General features: G+C 44.9%; 1 protein-coding gene across 3 annotated transcripts in view; it reads left to right on the forward strand.

The window, feature by feature from the left end:
* ets1 (v-ets avian erythroblastosis virus E26 oncogene homolog 1) overlaps nucleotides 1–25,875 on the forward strand; it is a 96,697-nt gene that overhangs the window by 49,212 nt on the left and 21,610 nt on the right. For all 3 annotated transcript variants that reach the window (XM_041174318.1, XM_041174319.1, XM_041174320.1), the window contains 4 exons: nucleotides 14,827–14,946; nucleotides 18,399–18,599; nucleotides 20,666–20,752; nucleotides 21,854–22,096. In XM_041174318.1, the coding sequence (XP_041030252.1) occupies nucleotides 14,827–14,946; nucleotides 18,399–18,599; nucleotides 20,666–20,752; nucleotides 21,854–22,096 (651 nt within the window). The remainder of the gene's footprint in view (nucleotides 1–14,826; nucleotides 14,947–18,398; nucleotides 18,600–20,665; nucleotides 20,753–21,853; nucleotides 22,097–25,875) is intronic.

Raw genomic sequence — 25,875 nt, forward strand, 5'->3', positions numbered from 1 at the left:
GTTGCTGAGATGGAGAGTCCGATTGATTGGTGTTTGCTGCCTGTTTGAACATCTCATTGAATTGAGCACGAGCGTAATGTGCAGTGTTCAGCCTATAATTAGAACATTGGATCATTAAAAACATTGAACCAGTATTGATGCTGAAGAATTCAGGGTGATTAGTCTCTTTTGCTTGGTTTGCTGTTGTGTTTTTACACAGAATGACAGAATCTGCTGCACAGAAACAGGCCACCTTGCTGAACTGGTCTAAACTGGAGTTTATGCAGCACAGAAGGCCCCTTGTCAATATTATATGTTTGAGAGTGGTAAATGAGAGGGATAATTGCACACTGTAGATATTTTAAAATGTCAATGTTCAACATGATAAGTTGCAGATTTAGCCTGGGTATTGCTATTTTTGGGATTTCAGTGAAATGCAATAGTTGTTATTACTGCAACGGTACAAAAGCAAAACACTGCAGATGCCGAAAACCTCAAATAAAACGAAAACCGAATTTAAAATGTTCAGCAGATCTGGCAGCATCTATGGAGAGAGAAACAGGGCTAACGTTTCAGGTCAATAACCTGATGAAAGATTGTTGACCTGCCTGAATGTTCGTCTTGTTTTTACGGAAAATGTGACAAATGCCCATTTTTGGTTTCGGCCCCTCAAAAGTGGGATTTTGTGAGTTAAAGTATGAGGTGATTCAGGCTGGTCACGATTGGTATCAATGACACCAATTCTTAAACATTGAAGTGACAGGAACAGAAGCAGGCCTCTTGGCCCAACTGGTCTAAGCCAGTGTTTATACTCCACACAGCCTCCCCTCACACTAATTACCCCTTCTCATTCTCTCCCCTCCCCATATCCCTTATTTGCCTCTCCTATTTAAAGGGAGGATTTAAGGGTTTCAGCTCAGTCCCCACGGGGGCGTTTGATTATTTTAGTTCCAGTCCAATTGCCACTGATACTTTGATAATTCCTCAGAGGGTGTGAATGATTAGGGCTAAATAGAAGGTAAAGGTGGTTGCATCAGCTCCTTTGGGGATGTAGAACAATATGCCTTGGCTCTGATGGTGATTCAGCATTCTTCACCTTGAGCTAAGTGCGTTCAGCTAACACTTGCTAACATGGTTGAACAGCTTGCTGACATTCACTGTCAAGGTTCATGAAGCAAAAAGGAGTTGGGTACTGGCAGGCCCTGAGATTGTGCAACCTGCAACCCAGGAAGAGGCAACGCCAGCAGAGCAGAAGACTTGAGGATAAAAGTCTACCTATTTCCATTGAGATGTGACAAAGCCCCATGATGTTCTGGCAGGAACACCTGAGGAGAGTTTCTCACTCAACTGCCCCATGCTTCCTGTGAGAAGCCTCTCAGCTCATTCCAGCTTTCAACCCTTCTTCTGAAAGTGCTGCCAATTGTTGGGAAAATTACCCGAGACAAAAGCAACACTTACACATATCACCAAAGTGGTCATCCTTAATGAGTGAGCTTAACCAGTGGGTGTCAATAGACTGTTTAACCGAAGAAAGCATTGTAGGCAAGTGTTATGCTATCCACGCCATATGTTTACTCTTCAGCAAAGTTCAGCGAGCAAGAGCGCGAACCCTGACAGATTTTCCCAGTCCGGGTAGATTAGGCAGCTCAGTCCAAACTGAGAATCAGACATCTAACCCCAGCCTCACACTGGATCATAAAATCTCTTTGCTGTTAAGTTAGTCCTGTGTTCCGACTGCGCTGCCGTTTCGAAGGCAGAGTTCCCTTGGATCTGTTGTCAAGTTGGATCCTATCACAGGATTCTTTCCGCCTCTCACTACAATCCAGCACTGCTTTCCAAGAATCCCTTTCAGGTGAATTCCCGTGTCCAGAGCTATTTGCTGATGGAGAGGCTCACCCTGCCCCAGCAGGATTGTGGTGGTTAAGTCTGAGCAGGAGTTGGAACACAGAGAGACTCCATTAATTATTGGCTGGTATTCACACTGGATCTACCTGTGGACACTCTGAGACCTGTCTGCTCAGGGTGAGCAAAATCTCCCTTTGTTGTCTTTGTTTTGACTTTTGAACAATTTTTCTTGAATGTGCAAAATCACACTGGAGTAGGAGGGAGACCGATCTGAGCAGAGATCTAACAACCTGCTGAGGGAGGGAATACAGTAGCGGGTGATTTTGTGGGACGGTGGATATGATGTTAACCTCACAGCACAGGCCAATAATACAATGCATTGTTTTTTTTGTACCAGTTACTGACTCTTTGGTAAAGACACTATTTAGGATTGGCATTGGATCTGAGGGCACCTCTGCATTGAAGAAAGAACTAGGCACTTTTTGAGCTCCAGACTGTCACAGTGTTGGCACTGGGCTATTCCTGCTATTTATTTACTCCTTGAGAGACCTGGACCAACATCTTATTAAATCTCAATGTTTCTTCCTTCAAGCTGAAGCTACAGGGTCAAACAGCCACTCGTTAATTCTATGAAGGTCACACTGACCGCAGTCACTCGTCTCTCCTAACCAGCTGGATAACTGTTTGGCGCTGCCAGCTAGATTCACTCCTGCTGCAAGAGCCTCTGGACCTTAACATCCAGCACACATTCTGTTATCTGCATGCTTCAGGATATTGACTGTACTGTACTACGAGCAAAAAACCAATAAAACTGAGCAGTGAAAAGGAGTGAATTTCAGATAAGAAATAGGACAGACGTCTCCTAAAGTGTGAAGGGTTAACTGTTCCTGATTCTGTACACCAGTTGAGAGAAACAACCACTGTTTGTTAACTAGACTGTACATCAGCTATGTATTAAACATGGGAAAGGAGCATTGCTCAGGAGCTCTCACCTGAAATACATCATTTCGCCTGACAGAAGGAAGCAGGGAAGTTGACAACAGAGAGCGAGAGAGAGAGAGAGATAGATACAGCAAGAGAGAGGCAGTTACGGAGACAGAGAGAGAGCGGGAGAGAGAGAGAGAGTCAGAGAGAAAGAGAGGCAGGCAGAGAGAGAGACAGACAGACAGAGAGAGAGAAAAAGAGAGAGCTGGCTCTCCAAGTCAGGGGCATGTGAGGCTCCTACAAAAAAAATAATGTCCCTCAACCATCTTGTAACAATGTGTTTGAAGGAAATCACTGTATGAACAGAGCAAATGCTGCCGATTTATAATGTTTCTGACAGAGTTTCATAATTGGCATCGCCCAAGTGTGAGGCTAATGATTAAGTGGCAGCAGCCTATTCAACTACATGTATCATCACACCAGAGCTCTCTTTAATCCTCACTCTTTGCCACACTTTTCTACTTTCCAGTAAGGATAACTGAGAAAAAGAGAGACCAGTAGTTGGTATCTGGATTCCTTCCCTCCTCTCGTCTCCATAACCCAGTTCTACAGAGATCATCATAGTCTCTGAAAGACTGCCAGACTGAGATCACCCATCTCCGATGCAACAGGGGATTGGAAATGGAACTCCTGCTCACCAACCGAGCTACCACACACTGTCCTTCACCCACACACTGTCCTTCGCCCGCACACAGTCCTTCACCCGCACGCTGTCCTTCACCCGCATGCTGTCCTTCACCCGCACATTGCCCTTCACCCGCACGCTGCCCTTCACCCGCACGCTGCCCTTCACCCGCACGCTGTCCTTCACCCACACACTGTGCCAGGACTTACAGGGCTTTGTTGGGATGTGAGTCGCGATTATTTCAATGTTTGAAAATCTGGGCAGTTCTTAGCTGATTTCTGCTATTCTGGATGGAATGTTTTATTTTTTACCTGAAGTTTCTTTTTGCTGTTTTTGGGACAGATATTGCTAAATGAAAACAGAGAAATTATGAATTAAAAGTAGAGTTTGGAGATGAGGCAGATGTAGTTTGGAATGGAGAGAGAGGGAGTGGAGGGAGAGAGATGGAAAGAGAGGGAGAGAAATGCAAATAGGAAGTGATGGAGAGGGTGAGAGAAAGCGGGAGAGCGATAGACCAGAGAGAAAGATCAAAGGAGAGAAATAGAGGGCAAGAGAGATCGAGGGTAAAGCATGGAGAGAGGGAAAGAGAGGAATGAAATTGAGTGAGAGAGAGGAAGAGGTGAAGAGGGAGAAAAAACAAGGGAGAGAGATGGAAGGAGACAAATAGAGGAAAAGAGAAAGGGGAGAGAGATAGTGAGAGAAAAATGTATGTACTCACACTGCTGCAGCACAACAAATGCAGTTCATGCATCAAAATTTTAGCCTTGTGTTTCCAAGAGATTTTATACAGCTCTCAAAGAAGGACCACTTTGATCCCAATTCACTGAGGACAACCACCAGCCACTCACTGTCCGAGGGGGGCTGCTGGAAACAGAGCCTGCAATGTATCAGAGCATGACCTGCAGCCTGTCTCTGACTCAGTTACAAGGGCCAAGTCACCCTGGGTCAGGGACTGCAAGGGTTTTGCCCTCAATCACATCTTATTACACTGAAGCTACTGTTCTTTCTTTAGCTGAAGGTATGGTGTTAGTTTGGGGAGGGAGATTGTCCCTTGGGTGGGGATGTGCTCCATACTGTGAAATGAACAAAGGCCCTTTAAGCAGGAGACAGCAGAACAGGTCTTGTTTATATCAGAAACCAATAATTATTCTCTTCGAAAGGAATCGATTGCAGGGAAAAAAGATCAGTCCTGCACCCACCCTCCCTCCAATGTAGCCGATCCCACACCCGCAACTTGTGTCTAACTTTGTGTTGCTTTATGGCTGGCATGTCCTCACCTCCTTGTTTGGATCTTGGGTTTCCTAAGATACGAGGATTCAGGAAAAACACTTGGGGTATCAAGAAATGTGCAGGATGTTTATTGCAAAAGAATCATGGTGCAATAATTTCAGTACCTTAATCAGTGAAGGGTGCACAGGAGAAGGGAAGGGAGAAGGGAGAAGGGAATCACATACTGATAAACCTTGCAATGCTGCTTGATGTGAGTGAACACTGGGACAGGTCTGACTGTAACACTGCAAAAAAGGAAATAGTCAGATACTGTTCCTGTCAGGTGGAAACTTTGCAAGATGTACTGTGAAGTTTCTTAAGTAATATCCCGTTCACAGCAGGAAACCTGTGAAGTTGGAAATATATATGTATAGTGATATATCTTTATATAATTGTTTATAGCGATGTACCTGTGAAGTTATTATATTGGGAAGTTTAAGTAATATCCAGTACACAGCAGGAAACCTGTCAGGGAAATTATTTCAACCATTTTTTGTGTCAAATCCTTTAATTCAAACTGCTTTAAATATTCAGGTAACAGATCGTTTGGACAGTATTATCATTTAAAGCTGGCTTAGCAAGCCCGAGTTTGTTAACATCAAGAGCTCAGCCCTACCCACTCCTATTAACGTCTCATTCCAGCTCTGTTTACTCCCATTAGCATGTCTACGCCTGAACCTGTCCTATCCTATCTGGAGCTCTGCACTATCCAATCCTGTCACATCTGGAACTCTGCACTATCCAATCCTGTCACATCTGGAGCTCTGCACTATCCAATCCTGTCACATCTGGAGTTCTGCCATGTCCAATCCTGTAACATCAAGAGCTCTCCACTGTCCAGCCCTGTCACATCTGGAGCTGCGTACTGCCCAATCCTGTCACATCTGGAACTCTGCACTATCCACTCCTGTGACATCTGGAGCTCTGCACCGTCCGATCCTGCCACATCTGGAACTCTGCGCTGTCACATCTGGAACTCTGCACTGTCCAATCCTGTCACATCTGGAACTCTGCACTATCCACTTCGGTGACACCTGGAGCTCTGCACTGTCCAATCCTGTCACATCTGGAACTCTGCACTATCCACTTCGGTGACACCTGGAGCTCTGCACTGTCCAATCCTGTCACATCTGGAACTCTGCACTATCCACTTCGGTGACACCTGGAGCTCTGCACTGTCCAATCCTGTCACATCTGGAACTCTGCACTATCCACTTCGGTGACACCTGGAGCTCTGCACTGTCCAATCCTGTCACATCTGGAACTCTGCACTATCCACTTCGGTGACACCTGGAGCTCTGCACTGTCCAATCCTGTCACATCTGGAACTCTGCACTATCCACTTCGGTGACACCTGGAGCTCTGCACTGTCCAATCCTGTCACATCTGGAACTCTGCACTATCCACTTCGGTGACACCTGGAGCTCTGCACTGTCCAATCCTGTCACATCTGGAACTCTGCACTATCCACTTCGGTGACACCTGGAGCTCTGCACTGTCCAATCCTGTCACATCTGGAACTCTGCACTATCCACTTCGGTGACACCTGGAGCTCTGCACTGTCCAATCCTGTCACATCTGGAACTCTGCACTATCCACTTCGGTGACACCTGGAGCTCTGCACTGTCCAATCCTGTCACATCTGGAACTCTGCACTATCCACTTCGGTGACACCTGGAGCTCTGCACTGTCCAATCCTGTCACATCTGGAACTCTGCACTATCCACTTCGGTGACACCTGGAGCTCTGCACTGTCCAATCCTGTCACATCTGGAACTCTGCACTATCCACTTCGGTGACACCTGGAGCTCTGCACTGTCCAATCCTGTCACATCTGGAACTCTGCACTATCCACTTCGGTGACACCTGGAGCTCTGCACTGTCCAATCCTGTCACATCTGGAACTCTGCACTATCCACTTCGGTGACACCTGGAGCTCTGCACTGTCCAATCCTGTGACATTTGGAGCCCTGCACTGTCCAATCTTGTCATATCTGGTGCTCTGCACTGCCCATCCCTGTCACATCTGGAGTTCTGCACTGTCTAATCCTGTCATATCTGGAGCTCTGCCATGTCTAATCCTGTAACATCTGGAGATCTGCACTGTCCAATCCTGTCACATCTGGAGCTCTGCACTATCCAATCTGGTCACATGTGGAGCTCTGCCATGTCCATTCCACTCCCAGTAACATCCGGAGCACTGCCATGTCCACTCCTGTCACATCTGGACCTCTTGTACTGTCCACTCCTGTTAATATCTGGAGATTGGTCCCATCCACTTCCAATAACAACTGAAGCTTTGTCATGTCCACTCCTGTCACATCTGGAGCTCTGTCCTGTTCACTCCTAGTAACATCTGGTGCTCTGACCAATCTTGCATGTTTTGTGAAAAAAGATGGGTTTCAGTGGGGAAGAAGGAACTGTGTTCCATTTTTCTCCCAACAGCCTCAAAGAGAGAGAATGTGATCTGAAGGGCTGTGCTTTGAGCAGAGATTCTGGTTTGTGTTTGAAGTCTGAAATCTTTGGTATGTTCAGTTTGTACACATTAACCATCATTGCGGCTCCCCCTTCCTGTCATTCATTCCTCAGTAAATAATACCCACTGATATTTCTCTGGGGTTAACACACGTGTCATATCAGTCTCTCCCTGTTTAACTTGCCGGATGGTTTAGTTGATGAGACTGATGCACTCTGAGGTGAACTTGTCCCTTCACAGTAACTTGCTTTGAACATGCCCGAAACAGTTTGACCACATCACTGCCATTTGGTACCTGTCCAACTCTGAGCAAACAAACAAGTTGGCAGCAAAACAAGTTCTGTTGAAACAGATTACCCAAGTAATCAGTGTCTGTGATAGTTTGATATTGATGGGCTCCCACCAAAACAAACCAATCCTTCATCACAGAACGTCTAAAATTGGTCGGGCTACAGCTGTTAACTGGAGTGGACACGGCCATAACTCCAGATTTTTAAAAATTCATTTATGGGATGTGGGCTTCGCTGACTGAGCCAGCATTTATTGCCCATCCTTAATTGCCCTTGAGAAGGTGGTTGTGAGCTGCCTTCTTGAACCGCTGCAGTCCATGTGGTGTAGGTACACCCCCAGTGCTGTTAGGGAGGGAGTTCCACAATTTTGACCCAGCGACAGTGAAGGAACGGCGATATATATTTCCAAGTCAGGATGGTGAATGGCTTGGAGGAGAACTCCCAAGATGGTGGTGTTCCCATCTATCTGCTTCTACGTCCTTCGAAATGGTAGTGGTTATGGGTTTGGAAGGTGCTTTCAAAGGAGCCTTCATGAGTTCCTGCAGTGCATCTTGTAGATGGTACACACTGCTGGCACTGTCCATTGGTGGTGGAGGGAATGAATATTTGTGGATGTGGTGCCAATCAAGGGGGCTACTTTGTCCTGGATGGTGTCAAGCTTCTTGAATGTTGTAGGAGCTGCATTCGTCAAGACAAGTGGAGAGTAATCCATCACACTCCTGACTTGTGCTTTGTAGATGGTGGACAATCTTTGTGGAATCAGGAGGTGAGATACTCGCTGCAGGATTCCTAGCCTCTGATCTGCTCTTGTAGCCATGGTATTTATACAGCTAGTCCACTTCAGTTTCTGGTCAATGGTAAACCCCAGGGTTTTGATAGTGGGGGATTCAGTGATGGTAATGCCATTGAATGTTAAGGGGTGACAGTTCAATTCTCTCTTGTTGGAGATGGTTATTGCCTGGCACTTGTATGGTGCAAATGTTACTTGCCACTTGCCAGCCCAAGCCTGGGTGTTGTCCAGGTCTTGATGCATTTGTACACACACTGCTTTAGTATGTGAGGAGTTGCTAATGGTGCTGAACATTGTACAATCATCAGCAAACATTCCCACTTATGACCTTATGATGGAAGCAAAATCATTGATGAAGCAGATGAAGATGATTGGGCCTTGGATACTACATTAAGAAACTTCTACAGTGATGTCCTTGAGCTGAGATGACTGACCCCCAACAACCACAACCATCTTCCTCTGTGCTAGGTATGACTCTAACCAGTGGAGAGTTTTCCCCCTGATTCCCATTTGACTCCAGTTTTGCTGGGGCTCCTTGATGCCACACTCGGTAAAATTAATGGAAGTGGACAGGCTGAGGGTCCAGATGTTAATAAGAATGGACAGGGCCAACTACAGGATTGGGCAGAGTTGAAACTCCAGACGTTTATAGGAGTGAACAGTGTGTGCTATTGCATGCAGTCAAACCAATGGCCAATTTCCATTATATTGTGATTTTGTGACAAGAGACCTGCATGAACTTATATTGTTAACACAATCTTGTGTAATTTGCAGTTAAGTTTTTTCTAAGGGATCGGACCAAATGTTCCATGTCCAGTTTGGATGTTGAACTGTGATAATGGAAAGGGGTCATCATCCCTGACTTAGCCTGGCTGGCTCCATTCCCAGGCAGAGCAGCAGAGCTCACGATAGTCCATAATATCTGCATTCCTGAAGTGTAATTATGGCCAAGTTTGGGATTTATTTTGCTTTGAGGGTGAGTAGTGAATGACCGGCAGCTCAACAATCTGGAGCAGCCAGGTCTCCTGACTCATCATCTGCCTGCGTTCTCTCTGAGTTAGAATGTTAATCAGTGTATGCTGAGCTGACATTAGTTCAAATCCCAAGCTTGCAGTATTGCTGCAGTCGGAGGGAGAGCTGCTGGTGATGATGGCTTAGTGAGAGGTTTGCACGATGTTTGCTGGTGAGGGCTGCCCTGTGTGTCTTTGCTTCTCCAATTAAAACAAAAACTGCCATTAACCCCGAGTTTATTGTGTAAACATTGGCCAGCTTTAGAGAAAGGTCTTGTTTGAAGAAATTAAAATCCAAAATTCTTGTTTGCCAAAAATTTATATATATTTATTCCCCTCTCTCTCCTCTTGATCCCTCGCTCTGCCTTTCTGTCTCTTTCTCTCTCTCTCTGTCCCCTTCCTCTCTCTTCCCGCTCTCTCTTCATCCTCTCGCTCCTTCTCTGCCTTCACATTTTCTCTTCCTTCCAGCTCTCTCCCTCTCCCTGTTTCTCCTCTTCCCTTCCTCTTTCCCTCCTATGACTCTACTATCTCCATCTCTGTCCCACTCTTCCCCATCTCTCTCCTTTCTCTCTCCATCCTGTAGACAAGTTAGGTGAGTGGGCAACAAGATACAATATAGGGAAGTGAGAAATCATTCACTTCGGTCGTAAGAATGAAAAAGCAGAATATTTTGTAGAAGGTCAGAAACCTGCAAGTGTTGATGTTCAAAGAGACTTGGGTGTACTTGTTCAAGGAATGCAGAAAGTTAGCATTCCATAGAACCATAGAACCATAGAAAAGTTACAGCACAGAAGGAGGCCATTCAGCCCATCTTGTCCATGCCAGCCCGAGGACACCCAGGTGCCCTTTCTAATCCCACCTTCCTGCACTCGGCCCATAGCCCTGCAGCTTACAGCACTTTAGGTGCAGATTCAGATACTTTTTTAAAAGAGTTTAGAGTTTCTGCCTCTACCACCAACTTGGGCAGCGAAGTCCGGATACCCATTACCCTCTGCATAAAAAAGTTCTTCCTCATGTCCCCCCTACACTTTCTGCCACTTATCTTGAATCTATGTCCCCTGGTTCTAGAATTCTCCACCAAGGGAAATAATTTTGTCCTGTCCACCATACAGGTGCAGCAAGCATTAGGAAGGCAATTTTTTATTTATTTTCCCATTCATGGGAAGTGGGGCTCACTGGCCAGGCCAGCATTTATTACCCATCCCTAATTTCCATGTTCAGAGGGCATTTAAGAGTCAACCACATTGCTGTGGGTCTGATATCATTTGTAGGTCAGACCAGGTAAGGATGGCAGATTTCCATCCCTCATATAGAAAAAAAGGGGATTAGAAGATGTGGGTGGGGATGGAGGCGAGAGTTCGTGGTCTGAAGTTGTTGAACTCAATGTTAAGTCCAGAAGGCTGTAAAGTGCCTAATTGGGAGATGAGGTGCTGTTCTACCAGTTTGCGTTGGGCTTCACTGGAACAATGCAGTAGGCCATTCTGAAAGAGCTTGACGGGGTGGACGTTGAGAGATTGTTTCTGCTGGTCGGGAAATCTAAAACACAGAGGCATGGTCACAGGATAAGGGGCCAATAATTTAGGATTGAGTTGAGGAGAAATTACTTCACTCAAATGATTATGAATCTTTAGAATTCTCTACCCCAGAGACCTGTGACTGTTCCATCATTGAATACATTTAAGCTGGGATAGATTATTGGTCTCTCAGGGAATTAAGGGATATAGGGAGTGGCGGGAAAATGGAGTTGAGTCTAAAGTCAGCCATGATTGTATTGAATTGCAGAACTGGCTCGATGTGCTGTGTGGTATACTCTATTTCTCCCGCTGTCTTTCTTCTTTCTCCCCATTATCTTAAGTGCACACCTCCCCCTCCCACCTCTCTCTCCCCATTCTCCATTCCACTTCTCTCCCTTTCCCCCTCCCCTCTCTCTCCTGTCCTCCAATACCACTATCTCTTATTCTTTGTAATCTGAGTTCAGGATCCAAAACATTGATGTAAAATTCAGTCTGGCAGGGCAGAGAAGTGTTGGTAGATCAATTGCCCATGATTCATATCATCCAGCTTGCTTTTCTATTGCTCCATTGGATTAATAAGTATTCCAGACTCATTGCACTCTTGCTGCAAAATGCTCTGTGCCAGAACCATGCAAGCGTGCGATGCTTTGGGATTCTCTCCTTCAGACAATTGACAGGCTTGAAAACCCAAGCCTGTTATCACTAGGTCACCTAGTCATGATGTTGGCCTCAAGCCTGGGCCCTTTACCTTCCTTCTAAAGAAAGTCTACAGGATGAAACACGAGAAAGGATGCATGTGTTCAGTAAGTATTGCCCATCATTCGCTGGTCAACTGGATGATAAAGTAGCGAATCAGGTGGTATGTTCTTCCCAATGGTGACATTAAGGAACTTTGCAAAGTCATTTTTTTTCATTCTTGTAATAGGGCCGTCGCTAGCAAAGAGCATTTCCTTATGGCCACATACACACACGCACACACACACACCCAGACCCACACCCCCCCCCACAACTCCACACACGCACACCCCCCCACGCACACCCCCCCACGCACACCGCCCCCCACGCACACCGCCCCCCACGCACACACCCCCCAACACACACACCCCCCAACACACACACCCCCCAACACACACACCCCCCCCCACACACACACCCCCCCACACACACACCCCCCCACACACACACCCCCCCACACACACACCCCCCCACACACACACCCCCCCACACACACACCCGCCCACACACACGCCCACCCACCCACACACACGCCCACCCACCCACACACACGCCCACACACCCACACACACGCCCACACACCCACACACACGCCCACACACCCACACACACGCCCACACACATCCACCGACACATATACACACAGACACACACACACACACACACACAGACACACACACCCACAGAGCCTGATGAAAATGTGGAGCTGTGTATTATTATCTTGTAATTGATGCTGAGAAAGTTTACATTTTGTGATATTCTGGCCTGCTTTTCCAACTTTTCTGGTGGGTTGCTTTTGGTTTTATCTCCACATCCTTCAATCTTTCACCCAGGAACTCCTAGCCTTCTCTTCTCCCCATCATTGCTCTTCTGCCCCCTTATCCCCTCTCCCACCCCATCCCTTTCTTCTCTGTCCTTAACCATTACCCTGCGGCAAGGTGGCATCTAATTCGATCTCTTTCAAAGCTCCTCTCTTTGTAGTGAGTTTAAAACTTTTCGTTGGTTGGTGCTCACTTAGAGCTGTTAATAATTGTTAGCAGGAGAGGGGGTCAGTGTGGTCTGCTGTTGTCTGTATCCATAGCAACTCACTGAATGGTTTATACCAAACACAGCCCTAACAAGTTTGATGATGATGGGCAGACTCAAGTGCCAGTCAGTTCCAGGATTTCATTCTATGGAGGTGAGGATTGTGAAGTGAGAATTCTAATTACTATCTCATTGTTTTGGGGTAATTAATTTGTGGATCAGTATATTGGTGAGGCCCACCAATAGTATTGCTACAAACTGAAATATGCCTTTAGAAAAAAGTGTATTAACTGCCAACGCAACTTGGGCCGGCTGCTCGCCTTGTACCTGTCCCAACCCCACATTACTCGTAATTCCCAGATGGGAAACACATTGCGAGCTGCGGATTTGACCTGCACTCATTGTAGCTTTCGAACATTGTGTAACTCACTATATAGCATATACTCTGTGTCAAGCCAATCCTTGCTAAGAGTGTGTAAGCTGTGTAAAAATAGAAAGTGCTGGAAAAACTCAGCACATCTGGAAGCATCTGTAGATAGAGAAACAGAGTTAACTTTAAATTCAAATGTGACCCTTCTTCAGACGCCATAGAGCAGGATTTTTAGTTTGTTAGGCACGTGTGATCGGAGGGCCTGGGAGTGGCTGTGGAATGACCATCCAGCGTGAAAGGCTCAGCGCTGCCAGGGTGAGGGTGGGAAGAGGTCGGGCGAGAGCTGCCTCGGGGGGAGCTGAAGAGTTCAAAATCAATCAATAAAGATTTTAAAGTCCAGGAAAAAAATGTCCACGCATCAGAATCAATCACCTGAACATATAGGGGATGAAAATTCTTCCCAAACATTTTTAAAAATTTAATAATTGAAACCTCATCCCGCCCTTGGATGAGGTTTTGAATCAAAAATGCAAAGTCCACCTGGCACATTCGCCCGTCTGCCAACCATAAGGTTGAACGGACCATGAAAAATTGGAGTCAATTGGAAGTTGAATGGGTTTAATTGCCCCCTTGCCGGTGGGTGTGCTTTCGACATTCGGGCGTGCCCGCCGACCGAAATATCGAGTGAGCGTGGGATGATGTCAGGACGCTCGCTCCAAGCAGGTCGCTGCGGGCCCACGTACCAAGCTAACAATTCTGCCCATTGCATTTTGCTTTTATTTTAGTGTGTAAGCCACAGGTTTGAAAAGCTACATTCTAAGTTGGTGGTGTGTGTGTGTGTGACCAATTCACCTGAGTTACTTTGGAATGGCTCAGTTCTGGCTTTCACTCTGTTCTCGCTGCACTGAAAGTGGGCGTTTTGTGGTTGAATTAATGCAGGTTGGAGCAGATTGCCTATTGCTGCATTCTGATATGACTAAGGATTTGTCAGCTTTACTATCTCTTTCCATTCCCTTGAATTCTGCGTGACATAATACTGCTCCTCACTGTTCCATGTTTCTGCACTACTCCTGATTTACCCATCCATGCATGAATGGACTGATAATACAGAACTGGGCTTTGATAGTTGAGTTATCAGCTACAGTCTCTGATGTAAGTTAGGTATTGGACACCTGTGCCAGAATGTGTGCATCATATTGCTATTAGTAATTCAATGGCATGCTTAGCAGAGTTTCCAATAATGAAGAGAAAGATAATCACATGAAGAATTCCACTTGGATAGCGTATGAGGGGACAATGGATCTTCACCAAATTCTACTCCGGCACCAACTTGTGCCTTCGGAAGAGAAGTTTGGGGTGGAGGGGGGCTGCCGGCAGACATTGTAAAATGTTAACTAAAACAGAAAATACTGGAAACACTCAACCCAGGAAGTATTGGTGGAGCAAGGAATTTCAGGTCCCTAACTCTGCACAGATGCTGCCTGACCTGCTGAGTGTTTTCAATATTTTCTGTTTTCACTTCAGGCTTCCAGTATCCGCAGTATTTTGCTTTTGCTTTATTGTAAAATATTAGATGATTCCAGAGTCTTCAGCTTGAACAGAAGTCCAGTTTAATTCCCCAGTTACTTCTATCTAAAGGTGCCTCACAGATATGTGTGTGGATTGGATAGTTAATGCAGTGTCAGCAGCCAATGACAACTCTTAGTCTTCAGATGTTTATTTCTAGTACTTCCCACAATTGAACCATCACGCCCAAAATATTTATTGCTTGGCAGTGGATCTTGCAGACATATCCCATATCCAACTAGCATGTCACCCAAATACATTATCATCTGTTCACACATCCAAAAGAATGTGTTTTGCCTTCTGGATTTAGTGTAACATATGTCTGTTTTTTTCTAAATTCCTTTCAGATCTGGAATGTGGAGATATACCATTACTGACACCCAGCAGCAACAAAATGATGTCTCAAGCCCTCAAGGCCACATTTAGCGAATTCACCAGGGAACAGCAGAGACTGGGAATCCCAAAAGGTAAACACAACAATTCACTGCCATGGCGGAGTTCTTTATACATATGAACATACGAATTGGGAACAGGAGTAGGCCACTTGGCCAGTCGAGTCTGCTCCATTCAATAAGATCATAGCTGATCTGACTGTAACCTCCACCCCACATTCCCGCCTATCCCCTTTCACCCCCTTGTTAATCAAGAATCTATCTAGCTCTGTCTTAAAAATATTCAAAGACTCTGCTTCCACCGCCTTTTGAGGAAGAGAGTTCCAAAGGCTCATGACCCTCTGAGGGAAAAAAATTCTCCTCACCTCTGTCTTAAACAAGTGATCCCTTATTTTTAAAACAGTGACCCCTAGTTCTAGATTCTCCCAGAAGAGGAAACATCCCTTCCACATCTGCCCTGTCAAGACCTTAAAGGTTATATATTGATTTTACCTTGGGCATCTTCCAGTCAAAAGCTGTTGTGGCCTGGGTAATGCAACTGTGAAAGTGTTCTCTCACATTGTCAGAGAAGCTTTGTTCCCTCTTTAGAAGCAGCAAATGATGTTATTGACATTGTTAATATTCCATTTATACTTACGTTTAACCTCAAAGGCACCCAGCTCTTCCAAAATCAAATAACATAGACCCTTTGTGTATTAATCAGGGACATCTCTTAAATAATGCTCAGACATTTCCAGGATAAAGGTGGATGAACATCATTTCTGAGGTAGAGAATGAGTTACGGTTGCACCATTTGTTTAAATTCATGCTATTTGAATCTAGCAGTGAAGTTTCTTAATTGTGGATTTGGATCAAAATTGGGAGCTGACATTGGATTTGGAATGAGGATAGTGGGTTGGGGGAAGTTGCCTGTGAACTGAAGGTGGACAATCAAATCAGTGAAGTTCTGATTCAAATTCTCCACTATTTTGGCACTACATTAACTTTCTGTGGGTAGGGACCTTTTCTCATTGATCCTTGGGATGCGGCTGGCAAGACTGGTGTTTATTGGCCATCCTGTGTTGCTGAAAAAGGCTGCTGTCCGGCTGGCCTTCTGAATTGCTTCAATTGTGATAAAGCTGCTGGAATCCTGGCTTGAGTCCTGACCGTTGCTTTTGACATAACTGAAAATTCCTAACTCATGTCTCAAAGTCAAGTGGCATGTGTGAAAAAATGAACTTGCATTTCTAAATATCAATCTATTGAGCTTAAGTCTTGTTTTCATGCTGGCAGTGACCTATTTTTAGTCAATTTGAAACAAACAGGCTACCTCCAATGTTAAATTAATAACCAACTGAGCATATTAACATAAGAACACAAGAACATAACAGCATAAGAAATAGGAGCAGGAGTGGGCTCTTGGCCCACCATTCAATAAGATCATGGCTGATCTGCCCCAGGCCTCAACTCCTCTTTCATGCCAGCTCCCCGATATTTGAACAATCTACCTACCCCCTCTTTAAATACTTTTAGTGATCTAGCCTCCACAACTCTTGGGGATAGAGAATTCCAGACATTCACTACCCTCTGAGAGAAAAAATTCCTTCGCATCTCAGTTTTAAATGAGTGTCCCCTTATTCTGTAACTATTTCCCTTAGTTCAAGATTCCCCCACTAGTGGAAACATCTTCTCAACATCTACCCTGTCAAGCCCCCTCAGAATCTTGTACGTTTCAATAAGATCACCCCTCATTCTTCTAAACTCTAACGAACAAAGGCCCAACCTGTTTAGCCATCCTTGATAAGTCAACCCCTTCATCCCAGGAATCAGCTGAGTGACTCTTGTTTGAACTGCCTCCAATGCCAGTATATCCTTTCTTAAATACGGGGACCAAAATTATACACAATACGCAAGGTGCAGCCTCACCAACACTCTGTATAGTTGTAACAAGACTTCCCTATTTTTAAAGTCCAACACCCTAGCAATACAGGGCAAAATTCCATTTCCCTTCTTAATTACTTGCTGCACCTGCATGCTAATGTTTTGTGTTGCATGCACAAGATCACCCAGATCCCTCTGTGCTGCACTCTTTTGGAGTCTCTCTCTATTTAAATAATTGTCTGCTTTTTGATTTTTCCTATCAAAGTGCATGACCTCACACTTTCCTACCTTAAACTCCATCTGCCAAGTTTTTGCCCATCCTATCTATATCCCCTTGAAGATTCCTTATGTCCTCATCACAACATGCTCTCCCACCTATTTTTGTGTCATCTGCAAATTTGGATAAATTATATTCTGCCCCCATCCTCCAAGTAATTAATATAGATAGTAAATAATTGAGGCCCTAGGACAGATCCTTGTGGCACTTCAGTATTTACACCTTTCCAACCTGAAAAATACCCATTAACTCTGTTCCTCTGTCTTCTGTGTGTTAACCAATCCTCAATCCATTCTAATATATTACCCCCAATAGCATGAGCTCCTATCTTGTGCAATAACCTTTCATGTGACACCTTATTGAAAGCCTTCTGGAGATCCAAATACACTACATCTACCGATTCCCCTTTGTCAACTCTGCTTGTTATATCCTCAAAGAACTCTAACAAATTTATAAAACATGATTTCTCTTTCCTAAAACCATGTTGATTCTGTTTGATTGTATTAAGTTTTTCTAAATGTCCTGCTATTTCTTCCTTAATAATCGACTCGAGCATTTTAGGCTGACTGGCTTATAGTTTCCTGCTTTTTGTCTCCTTCCCTTCTTGAACAGGGGTGTCACATTAACACTTTTCGAATCTGCTGGGACCCTCCCGGAATCCAGTGAGTTCTGGAATATTTTGACCAATGCTTCCACTATCTCTGCAGCCACTTCCTTTAAAACCCTTGGGTGCAGACCATCAGGTCCTGGCGATCTGTCTGCCTTTAGTCCCAAATACTTTGTCCCTCGTGAAAAATACAGTGTCCACTATGAGCTTTAGGGATTACTAGCCACTACTTCCCACACGCGGTCCCATCAGCCCTGACCTTCGGTCGGTGAGTTAGTTTGTATGATGTTAGTTAATCGTGCCCAAACTATCTGACAGGAGGAATCAACCAGCCATCACTCAGAGTGATTAACACAGCTCTGTTCAGTGTCTGCGCTACTGCAGGTAACCTGGTTCCAAGTTAGGGTCTCTGTTGAATATATATCTGGAGGCTTCATCACATTATTTAATCCTCCAACCACCTCGCCCAATCAAATAGCCTCGAATATGTTAATAAAAGAGTTCAAAGAAAAAGAAAGAAAAAACACAATTTTTTTTTTGAATACCCCTATATAGCTTTCCTGAGTTTTCTCATGATTGTGTCTGGGAGGTTGGTCTTTGATTCTTGAAGACTCCAGGTCAATCCTTGAGAGCTGGTAACCCTACCCAGGGTACAACCTTTTGTGAAACTCTCTGGTGTTGTGGGAGTAGGTAAAGCCGCACCATGGCCCAACCTGTGCTTTGAGAATCATAAGGACTGCTAGCAGATACAGAAACATCACACATTTCTTATATCTCCCCCAGACCCACGGCAATGGATGGATGAGCACGTGACTCACTGGTTAGTCTGGGCTGTCAATGAATTCAGTTTGAAGAATGTGGATTTCCACCAGTTCCGAATGAATGGGGCCAGTCTGTGTGCCCTGGGCAGGGACAGCTTTCTGGAGCTGGCCCCTGACTTTGTGGGTGACATCCTGTGGGAACATCTTGAGCAGCTTCAGAAAGGTAAGCCACAGATTCATGGCATTAACCTTTCCATTCTAAGTGTTGGATATTCCCATGGGATTTTTAACTGCTCTCTCACTTAGTTTAAATGATAGAAGTGCATGGAATTAGTTCTATTACAATATATTGCATATCGATTGGATATTGACCTACTATGCTGCAGACTCTACCCCAGGGTGTCCTGCAGCATCCTACTGAGCTGTTTCCAGCTATGATGACCTAGTGCTGCAGATTTTTGTGCCCATCGGCCATAAAGAGCAGGTTAGCGTACTTTGTGTTGGCACTGATCAAAAAAGGGTAAACCATTGGCACTAGCCTGCAGTGTTGCTGGTGAGGAGTGCACATTTCTGCCATGATTATTTTTCCTAGGCCCTATCTGACTTGCGTCTGTATTCAAAGATAAACATGGTTAAATATAATGAGATGTTTGTTTGTTAAGACCTTGCTGTGTGTTTCTTGCATTTCCTTTTCAAACATTATTTATTTTTCCTCTTGCTGTCCTGACCAAGTGGTGTTGGGAGCATGTCCTACCCTGATGAGGCTTCCTCCAAACACTACGCTCACACTGTTTGCTGATATCCCGTGGGACAGTGTATGCAAAATTGGTCTTGTTTATGCAGCAGGAAGTAGGATTTGACCTGGAGAATATACAATCAAGTTGAGCAGTTAATTTGTTTGAGTGCGAATGTGAACACACACTCACATATACTCACACATACGCACACACACAGACACAGACACACAAAAATACATATGCATGCTTATACTCATGCGGACAGATCTACACACACATGCACATGCACACATATAAACACCCGCACATATACTCACATTCATACACACACACATACAGACACGTATTTGCACACAGACACACATATAGACACAGACACACACACGCACACACATCTGTTTCATCAGCAGTAAATCAAGTTTATTTTGATCTGATGTGTCAAGTTTTGATGCAATGTTGATACATGGGGGCACTTTTTATTCTTTCTTGGGATGTGAACAACACTGGCATTTATTGTCCATCCCTTATTGCCTTTGAGAAGATGGTGGTGAGCTACCATCTTGAATCGCTGCAGTCCATCTGATATGGCAGGTAATTCACAGGTTACATAAGGCAAAATGTGCCAATATTGGGATGCTGGGTGCATAGTGTAACCTGAGTATGGTTGTGAAAACTTCTGTATAATTTTACCACATTGTCCCAGGCTGGATGAAGATTACTTCAGTCTTCAGCCTTGTAGAAGGTTCGGCACAGAGTAAATAGGGTAATCTGAACTCAGCTCCCAATATACTATAGCACACCTTTAATATGGAGAATGCTACATGGTACATTACAGATAAGGAGAGGAAAATTTTGGAAAATAAACTGACAATCTCACTCAAAGAATACAAGATGGCTGATGTGCCAAATAACAGTGGGACTCTTGTATAGCAAAGCAATATACTTGACGTTTGCATAGTGAAGGGGGAGATTTCTTCTGTATCTAACCCTGTGCTGTACCTGTCCTGGGAGTGTTTGATGGAGATGGTGTAGAGGGAGCTTTACTCTGTATCTAATCCCGTGCTGTACCTGTCCTGGGAGTGTTTGATGGAGACAGTGTAGATGGACCTTTACTCTGTATCTAACCCCGTGCTGTATCTGTCCTGGGAGTGTTAGATGGAGACAGTGTAGATGCAACTTTACTCTGTATCTAGCCCCGTGCTGTACCTGTCCTGGGAGTGTTTGATGGGGACAGTGTAGAGGGACATTTACTCTGTATCTAAACCCGTGCTGTACCTGTCCTGGGAGTGTTTGATGGGGACAGTGTAGAGGGAGCTTTACTCTGTATCTAAACCCGTGCTGTACCTGTCCTGGGAGTGTTTGATGGGGACTCTGTAGAAGGAGCTTTCTGTGCATTAAGCTATGCTGTATCTGGCTGGGAGTGTATGATGCTGACACTGTGCTCCATTATGCAGGGCAAGCATCTATAAACATTGTCTCAACTTGATTAAAATATCAAAAGCTTGTTTTAAGGAAAGTTGCTTACTGAATGTCCACCTTTCACCTCTGACAGAATGCCAAGAAGACATCAAGCCCTATGTGGTGAATGGGGTGGTTTCTAGTTACTCCGAGAACAGTCTCTTCTCAACATATACCATGGGTAAGTTATAGTTGGACCTCCAGAGGAGTCAGTCTAGGGTCACCAGTCTCTAGGATGAGTGCAGTGCCAAGGGGATGCCAGGTTTCCTCTCACGTGTGCGCATTGGGCTTCAATCCAGACTTGGTACATGGGGACAATTCTTTTTGTTCTTTCATGGGATGTGAGCAACACTGACATTTATTGTCCATCCCTCATTGCCTTTGAGAAGGTGGTGGTGAGCTGTCATCTTGAACCACAGCAGTACATCTGATATGGCAGTCTAGGTGTGGGTGTGCGATACAGTTTAGAAGTGGATGTGAGGTACCGTCTAGGTGTGGGTGTGAGATATAGTCAAAGTGTGGGTGTCTGATACAGCCTAGGTGTGGGCGCGAGGCAGAGTCCAGGTGTGGGCGCGAGGCAGAGTCCAGGTGTGGGCGCGAGGCAGCACCGGGCTGTGTCGCACACGTTGGTCGATGACTTCCTGAGTAACTGATGGAGGAAGAAAATGACACATTGTTGAACCCAGCCATGCAGTGCAATGAGCTAGAATGAGTTCAGTGGCTCGGGGGGAGGAAAAGTCAGCCAAGATCACCCTGACCTTCACTAAACAGGAACCCAGTGCTGGGAACGGTGTTGTGTGTGGAATTTACATGAGGACAGGATCAGGCCCCTAAGGTGGAATAAGCAGTCACCTCATACCATCATGACTTATTTAGGGTAAGGTGGCTGCTATGTACCAGCACCAGAAAGAATTAGAGGGAATGGAGAATTGCAGAATTTAGGGATGAAATTGATCAGTATCAATACTACCAAATGGTTTCGTAGTGAATGTTCAGCCTCATTTCAATTGGTGCTGTCTAAAGGGAGCCTGATTTTGTTTTCCATTGGCCTTAACCAGTCATAGTGTAAACTGGGAGATATGAATCAGAGGTCGTATGCTTCGGGGGCGCTGTGATTCGGGGGCGCTGTGATTCGGGGGTGCGGCGTTGTGATTCGGGAGCGGTGTAAAACAGGTGGCTGGTTGTGTTTGTATAATCCTTGTGCTGGCCGCAGGTCCGATTCGGATTCTCTGAGATTGTCATTTCCCATGATGTGCATTGATTGTAGTCTCTCTCCCGATAGGATACGGCAGTGAGCATGCTCAGTGTGTCCCTCCCTCTGAGTACTCTGACCCAGGATTTATTACGGAATCCTACCAAACTCTTCATCCTATCAGCTCGGAGGAGCTGCTGTCTCTAAAATATGAGGCGGATTATCAGGCTGTGATCACTCGTGACCCTCCCGTGGACTCACTGCCGACTGAATATTACATCAAACAGGAGGTGGTGTCACCCGACAACATGTGTGTGGGCCGTATCAGTCGAGGTAGGTTGGTGACATGGTACTAGATGGCCAAGAAACCTGTGGTATTCCTGCCAGGATAATGGTTAACTCTGTGGAAACTTCAGTGCCTGAGAGAAGAGACTGGGCTTTGGTTTGGGTTGTGTAATTCTCCAGAATTGTCATGGAGCCTCCAAGAATCAAAGATTCATCTCCCCACCACAGCTGAGAAAAACACCTGGGAAGAAAATTATAGGAAGAGGAAACAAAAATAGTGTTTCCTTTCTCTTTGAACATTTTCATTTATTAGTTTGTGTCACATTTGATCCTGAGATGAGATTCCGACCTCATATTCATGCCATCTCTCAGACCACTTTTTTCCACCTTCTTAACATCACTTGATTTCCCCTTGCCTCAGCTCATCTGCTGCTGAAAGCCTCATCAATGCCTTTGTTACCTCTATTGACTATTCTAACACACTCCTGGCTGGTCCCCCACTTACTACACTCCATAGACTCTGCTGCCTGTGCCTTAGCTCACAGCAAGTCCTGTTCCCCTACCACCTCCGTGCTGGCTAATCCTACATTGGCTCCCTGTCAAGCAACGGCTTGGTTTTCAAATTCTCATCCTTGTTTTTAAATCCCTTCATGGCCTCGCCCCTCCCTATCTCTGTAATCTCCTCCAGCCCCACAACCCTCTGAGATATCTGTGCTCCTCTAATTCTGGCCTCTTGCGTATTTGCAATTATAATTTCTCCATCATTGGTGGTTGTAGTTCCAGTTATCCAGGACCCAAGCTCTCGAATATCCTCCCAACATCTCTCTGGATCTCTATCTCAGCTGCCTCCTTTAAATCCTAAATCTTTCACCAAACTTTTGGTTATCTGATGTAATACCTCCTTATGTGGCTCAGTATCATACTTCATCTTGTCATGCATCTGTGAAACGTCTTCGGACATTTCAGTACATTAAAGGCACTGAATAAATGCTCCTACCAACCAGAGTCCACTTGTCAACCAATCAGCACTCTCTCCTTATGCAGTATAAATTGCTGCTTCCTTTACCATTAGTATTCTTGCCCTGATGAGTGCAAGATGAAAAGCTTCGACAGCCTGTCTTTTTGCAGCAATACTCAAGTTCGGTACTACCAAGTAACTGTATTTAAATATGAGTTGTTGCTGTTGATGATATCAGCGATGAGGGAGAAAGCTGTTTCAATAATAGGCAAGATGAGCTCAATGAGTAACAGAGGTTGTTCCCTTTCCAATTGGTCATGTAAGGTGGTTCTCCCAGAGGATAGACCAATGGCAGGAGTGCAGGGTCAGAGTGGATCCAGGTGGGTGGCCATGTGATGTATCACCCAGGAAGACACTGGAAGAGCTGGCGACCCGAGACTTGCCTATTGAATGGGGTAGTGGTGGGTTGGAGACTTGCTGCTGAAATTCAGTAAAATGTATACTTTCTTTGAAAAAGTGACCTGGACTGATGGCCCCTGTAAAACTGTGTAAGGCTGTGGCAAAGTGAAAGATGAATATAGCTGGAGGCTGGTGGTAACACTTAGGTGTGCCCTGTGACTAATCCATATGTGAATCAAAAATTGTTCCTGTGATAGCAAAGAGTGATACCAATCTCTGAGTGCTTGTGCTGGGCTACATTTTTCACTTCTGCTCATCAGCTTTATTTCTTTGTTGCCTCTTCGGTTTTTTTTTTAAGTTGAAAGTCTATGATGACAATTGAGAAAAATTACATTCACGGACAACTGGTTGAGTGCAGAGATAAGCCACAGAACTCTCCTGCATTGAGAAAGACGAGGTGTTTGCTTCAGACTAGATACTTTCATATCACTACCAGAGACTGGGTGGAAAGGGTCGACTGACTATAGTTTCACAACTAAGATATAGAGTCTAAAGATTAATGGGGGCAATAATTATCTCAGTAATTATCTCTGCCCATCTGGCAGGACGTGTCACTGTTGGAAACATTGACATCATGGAGCCCTATCAAAAAATTCGAGTGCCTTTAAAGTCATGGTATACAGTATCTCAGATCTCCAGTGGCCTGATGAATGCTTCACTGTGTTTTAAATAGGAACAGGAGTCAACCATTTAAACCTTCGAGCTTGTTACAACTTTACTGAGATCAATTTACTCGCCTCGGTCCTGTAACCACTAATACCTTTGCCTAACAAAAATCTATCAGTACCAGTGTTGAAATTTTTAATTGTCCTTCAGCCTCATCAGGTTTTTGGTGGAGAGAGTTCCAAATTTTCACTAGCCTTTCTGTGAAGAAGTGCTTCCTGACATCATCCTGAAATGGCCTTGCCCTAATGTTAAGGATATGACCCCTTGTTTTGCACACCCCACCAGAGGAGATAGGGTACATAGAGAGGAACTATCAAAACCTTTAACCATCCTAAACATCTTAATTCGAACGCACTTTAATCTTCAACAACCAATGGAATACAAGCCAAGGCTATGCAACCTGTTCTCATAATTTAACCCTTTTATCCCTGGTACAATTCTGGTGAATTTGCATAATGCCCCTTCCAAAGCTGTACACAGTATTACAGTTGTGGTCTAACCAGAACTTTGTGGGCCAGATTTTCACTCCTGAGGCAGGCAGCATGAGTTGGGAAATTTCTCACCTCACCGCAATTGCTTCAGCCAGAGGTGTCCTGTCAGAGCTGATTTTCTCTCCGGGCCGGTGGCGTGGGGGTGATGTGAATGGAGTCTGGCTCACTGCCACTGGAGGCAGATCGGATCTGGCCATAGGGCTGCCGAATGCTGAGGCAGGCTGTTCAAAAGATCCACCTTGGTTCTAAAGGACTTTGTCCCAGTTGTTTCCTTAAATTTTAGGCCCTCTAGACCTCAGCCCTTATACACCATAAGCCGCCCACCTATCCCCCAAGTCATCTCCATGTCTCCATGTCACTTCATACCAATCAGGGCCCCAGCCACCCCCATTGCCCCTTATAGCCCTCATGTTAACTATGCCAATCCATGCTCTCCAAACACTACCCTTGGCCGTTACACTCTGATGCCAACTCACCCAGTGTCCAGATCTCAGGACCCAGAAAAAATAAAATAAAGGCCTAAATAACTATTACAGCTTTTACTTAGTAACAAAAAAACCCATTCATGAAAGCCTATTAAAATTTTTAAATCCCCTCAATACTTAACCCCTTATTAAAACAAACAGACTTGTATTTGTAACCCCACATCAAAGATAGCTAATGTTTTAATAAACTCGTTGAGCTGTCAGTCAAACTGTGAATTTAAACTCTCCCTGCTGATTTAACCATAGATGTGGAAAGGAACCAAGCATTAGTAATGACCTAAAGACAGCCCTTGGAGAAAGGTTAACAAATTTTAGCTGCTAGAACAGATTTCTTTCCAACTCTCAGTGACAGGTTAGCAGTCACTGTGGGGCTATTTTGTCACAGGAAGCCTATTTTTTTCATTTTTAAAGGGCTGGGGATTTAAATAACTTCACAGCTTGATGGCTCTACAGACCTTATCTGTCCTTCATAGGCATTTACATCTACTCCAAAACATCATAGCTCCTACACTGCTGTTTAAGTCCCTGGCTACAGCCAAAATGGGGCCTATATCTCCTTCCCCCACTGGCAAAATCAGGATCTGTTGGAAAGGAGGGTGGGGGAGGCAGGACTCCAGGATCTGGTACTGCCCTCCATTTTTAAAGCTCCATGGAATCTTCACAACTCAGTGAAAATCCAGCCCCTGTGTAACTGTAACATGACATCCCTGACTCGGGAGTCCATTCCTGCTTATGGAAGCCCCCAGTCCTATCGTGATTAAATTCTCT

Source organism: Carcharodon carcharias, chromosome 25 (genome assembly GCF_017639515.1).
Source record: "Carcharodon carcharias isolate sCarCar2 chromosome 25, sCarCar2.pri, whole genome shotgun sequence".
Taxonomy (NCBI): domain Eukaryota; kingdom Metazoa; phylum Chordata; class Chondrichthyes; order Lamniformes; family Lamnidae; genus Carcharodon; species Carcharodon carcharias.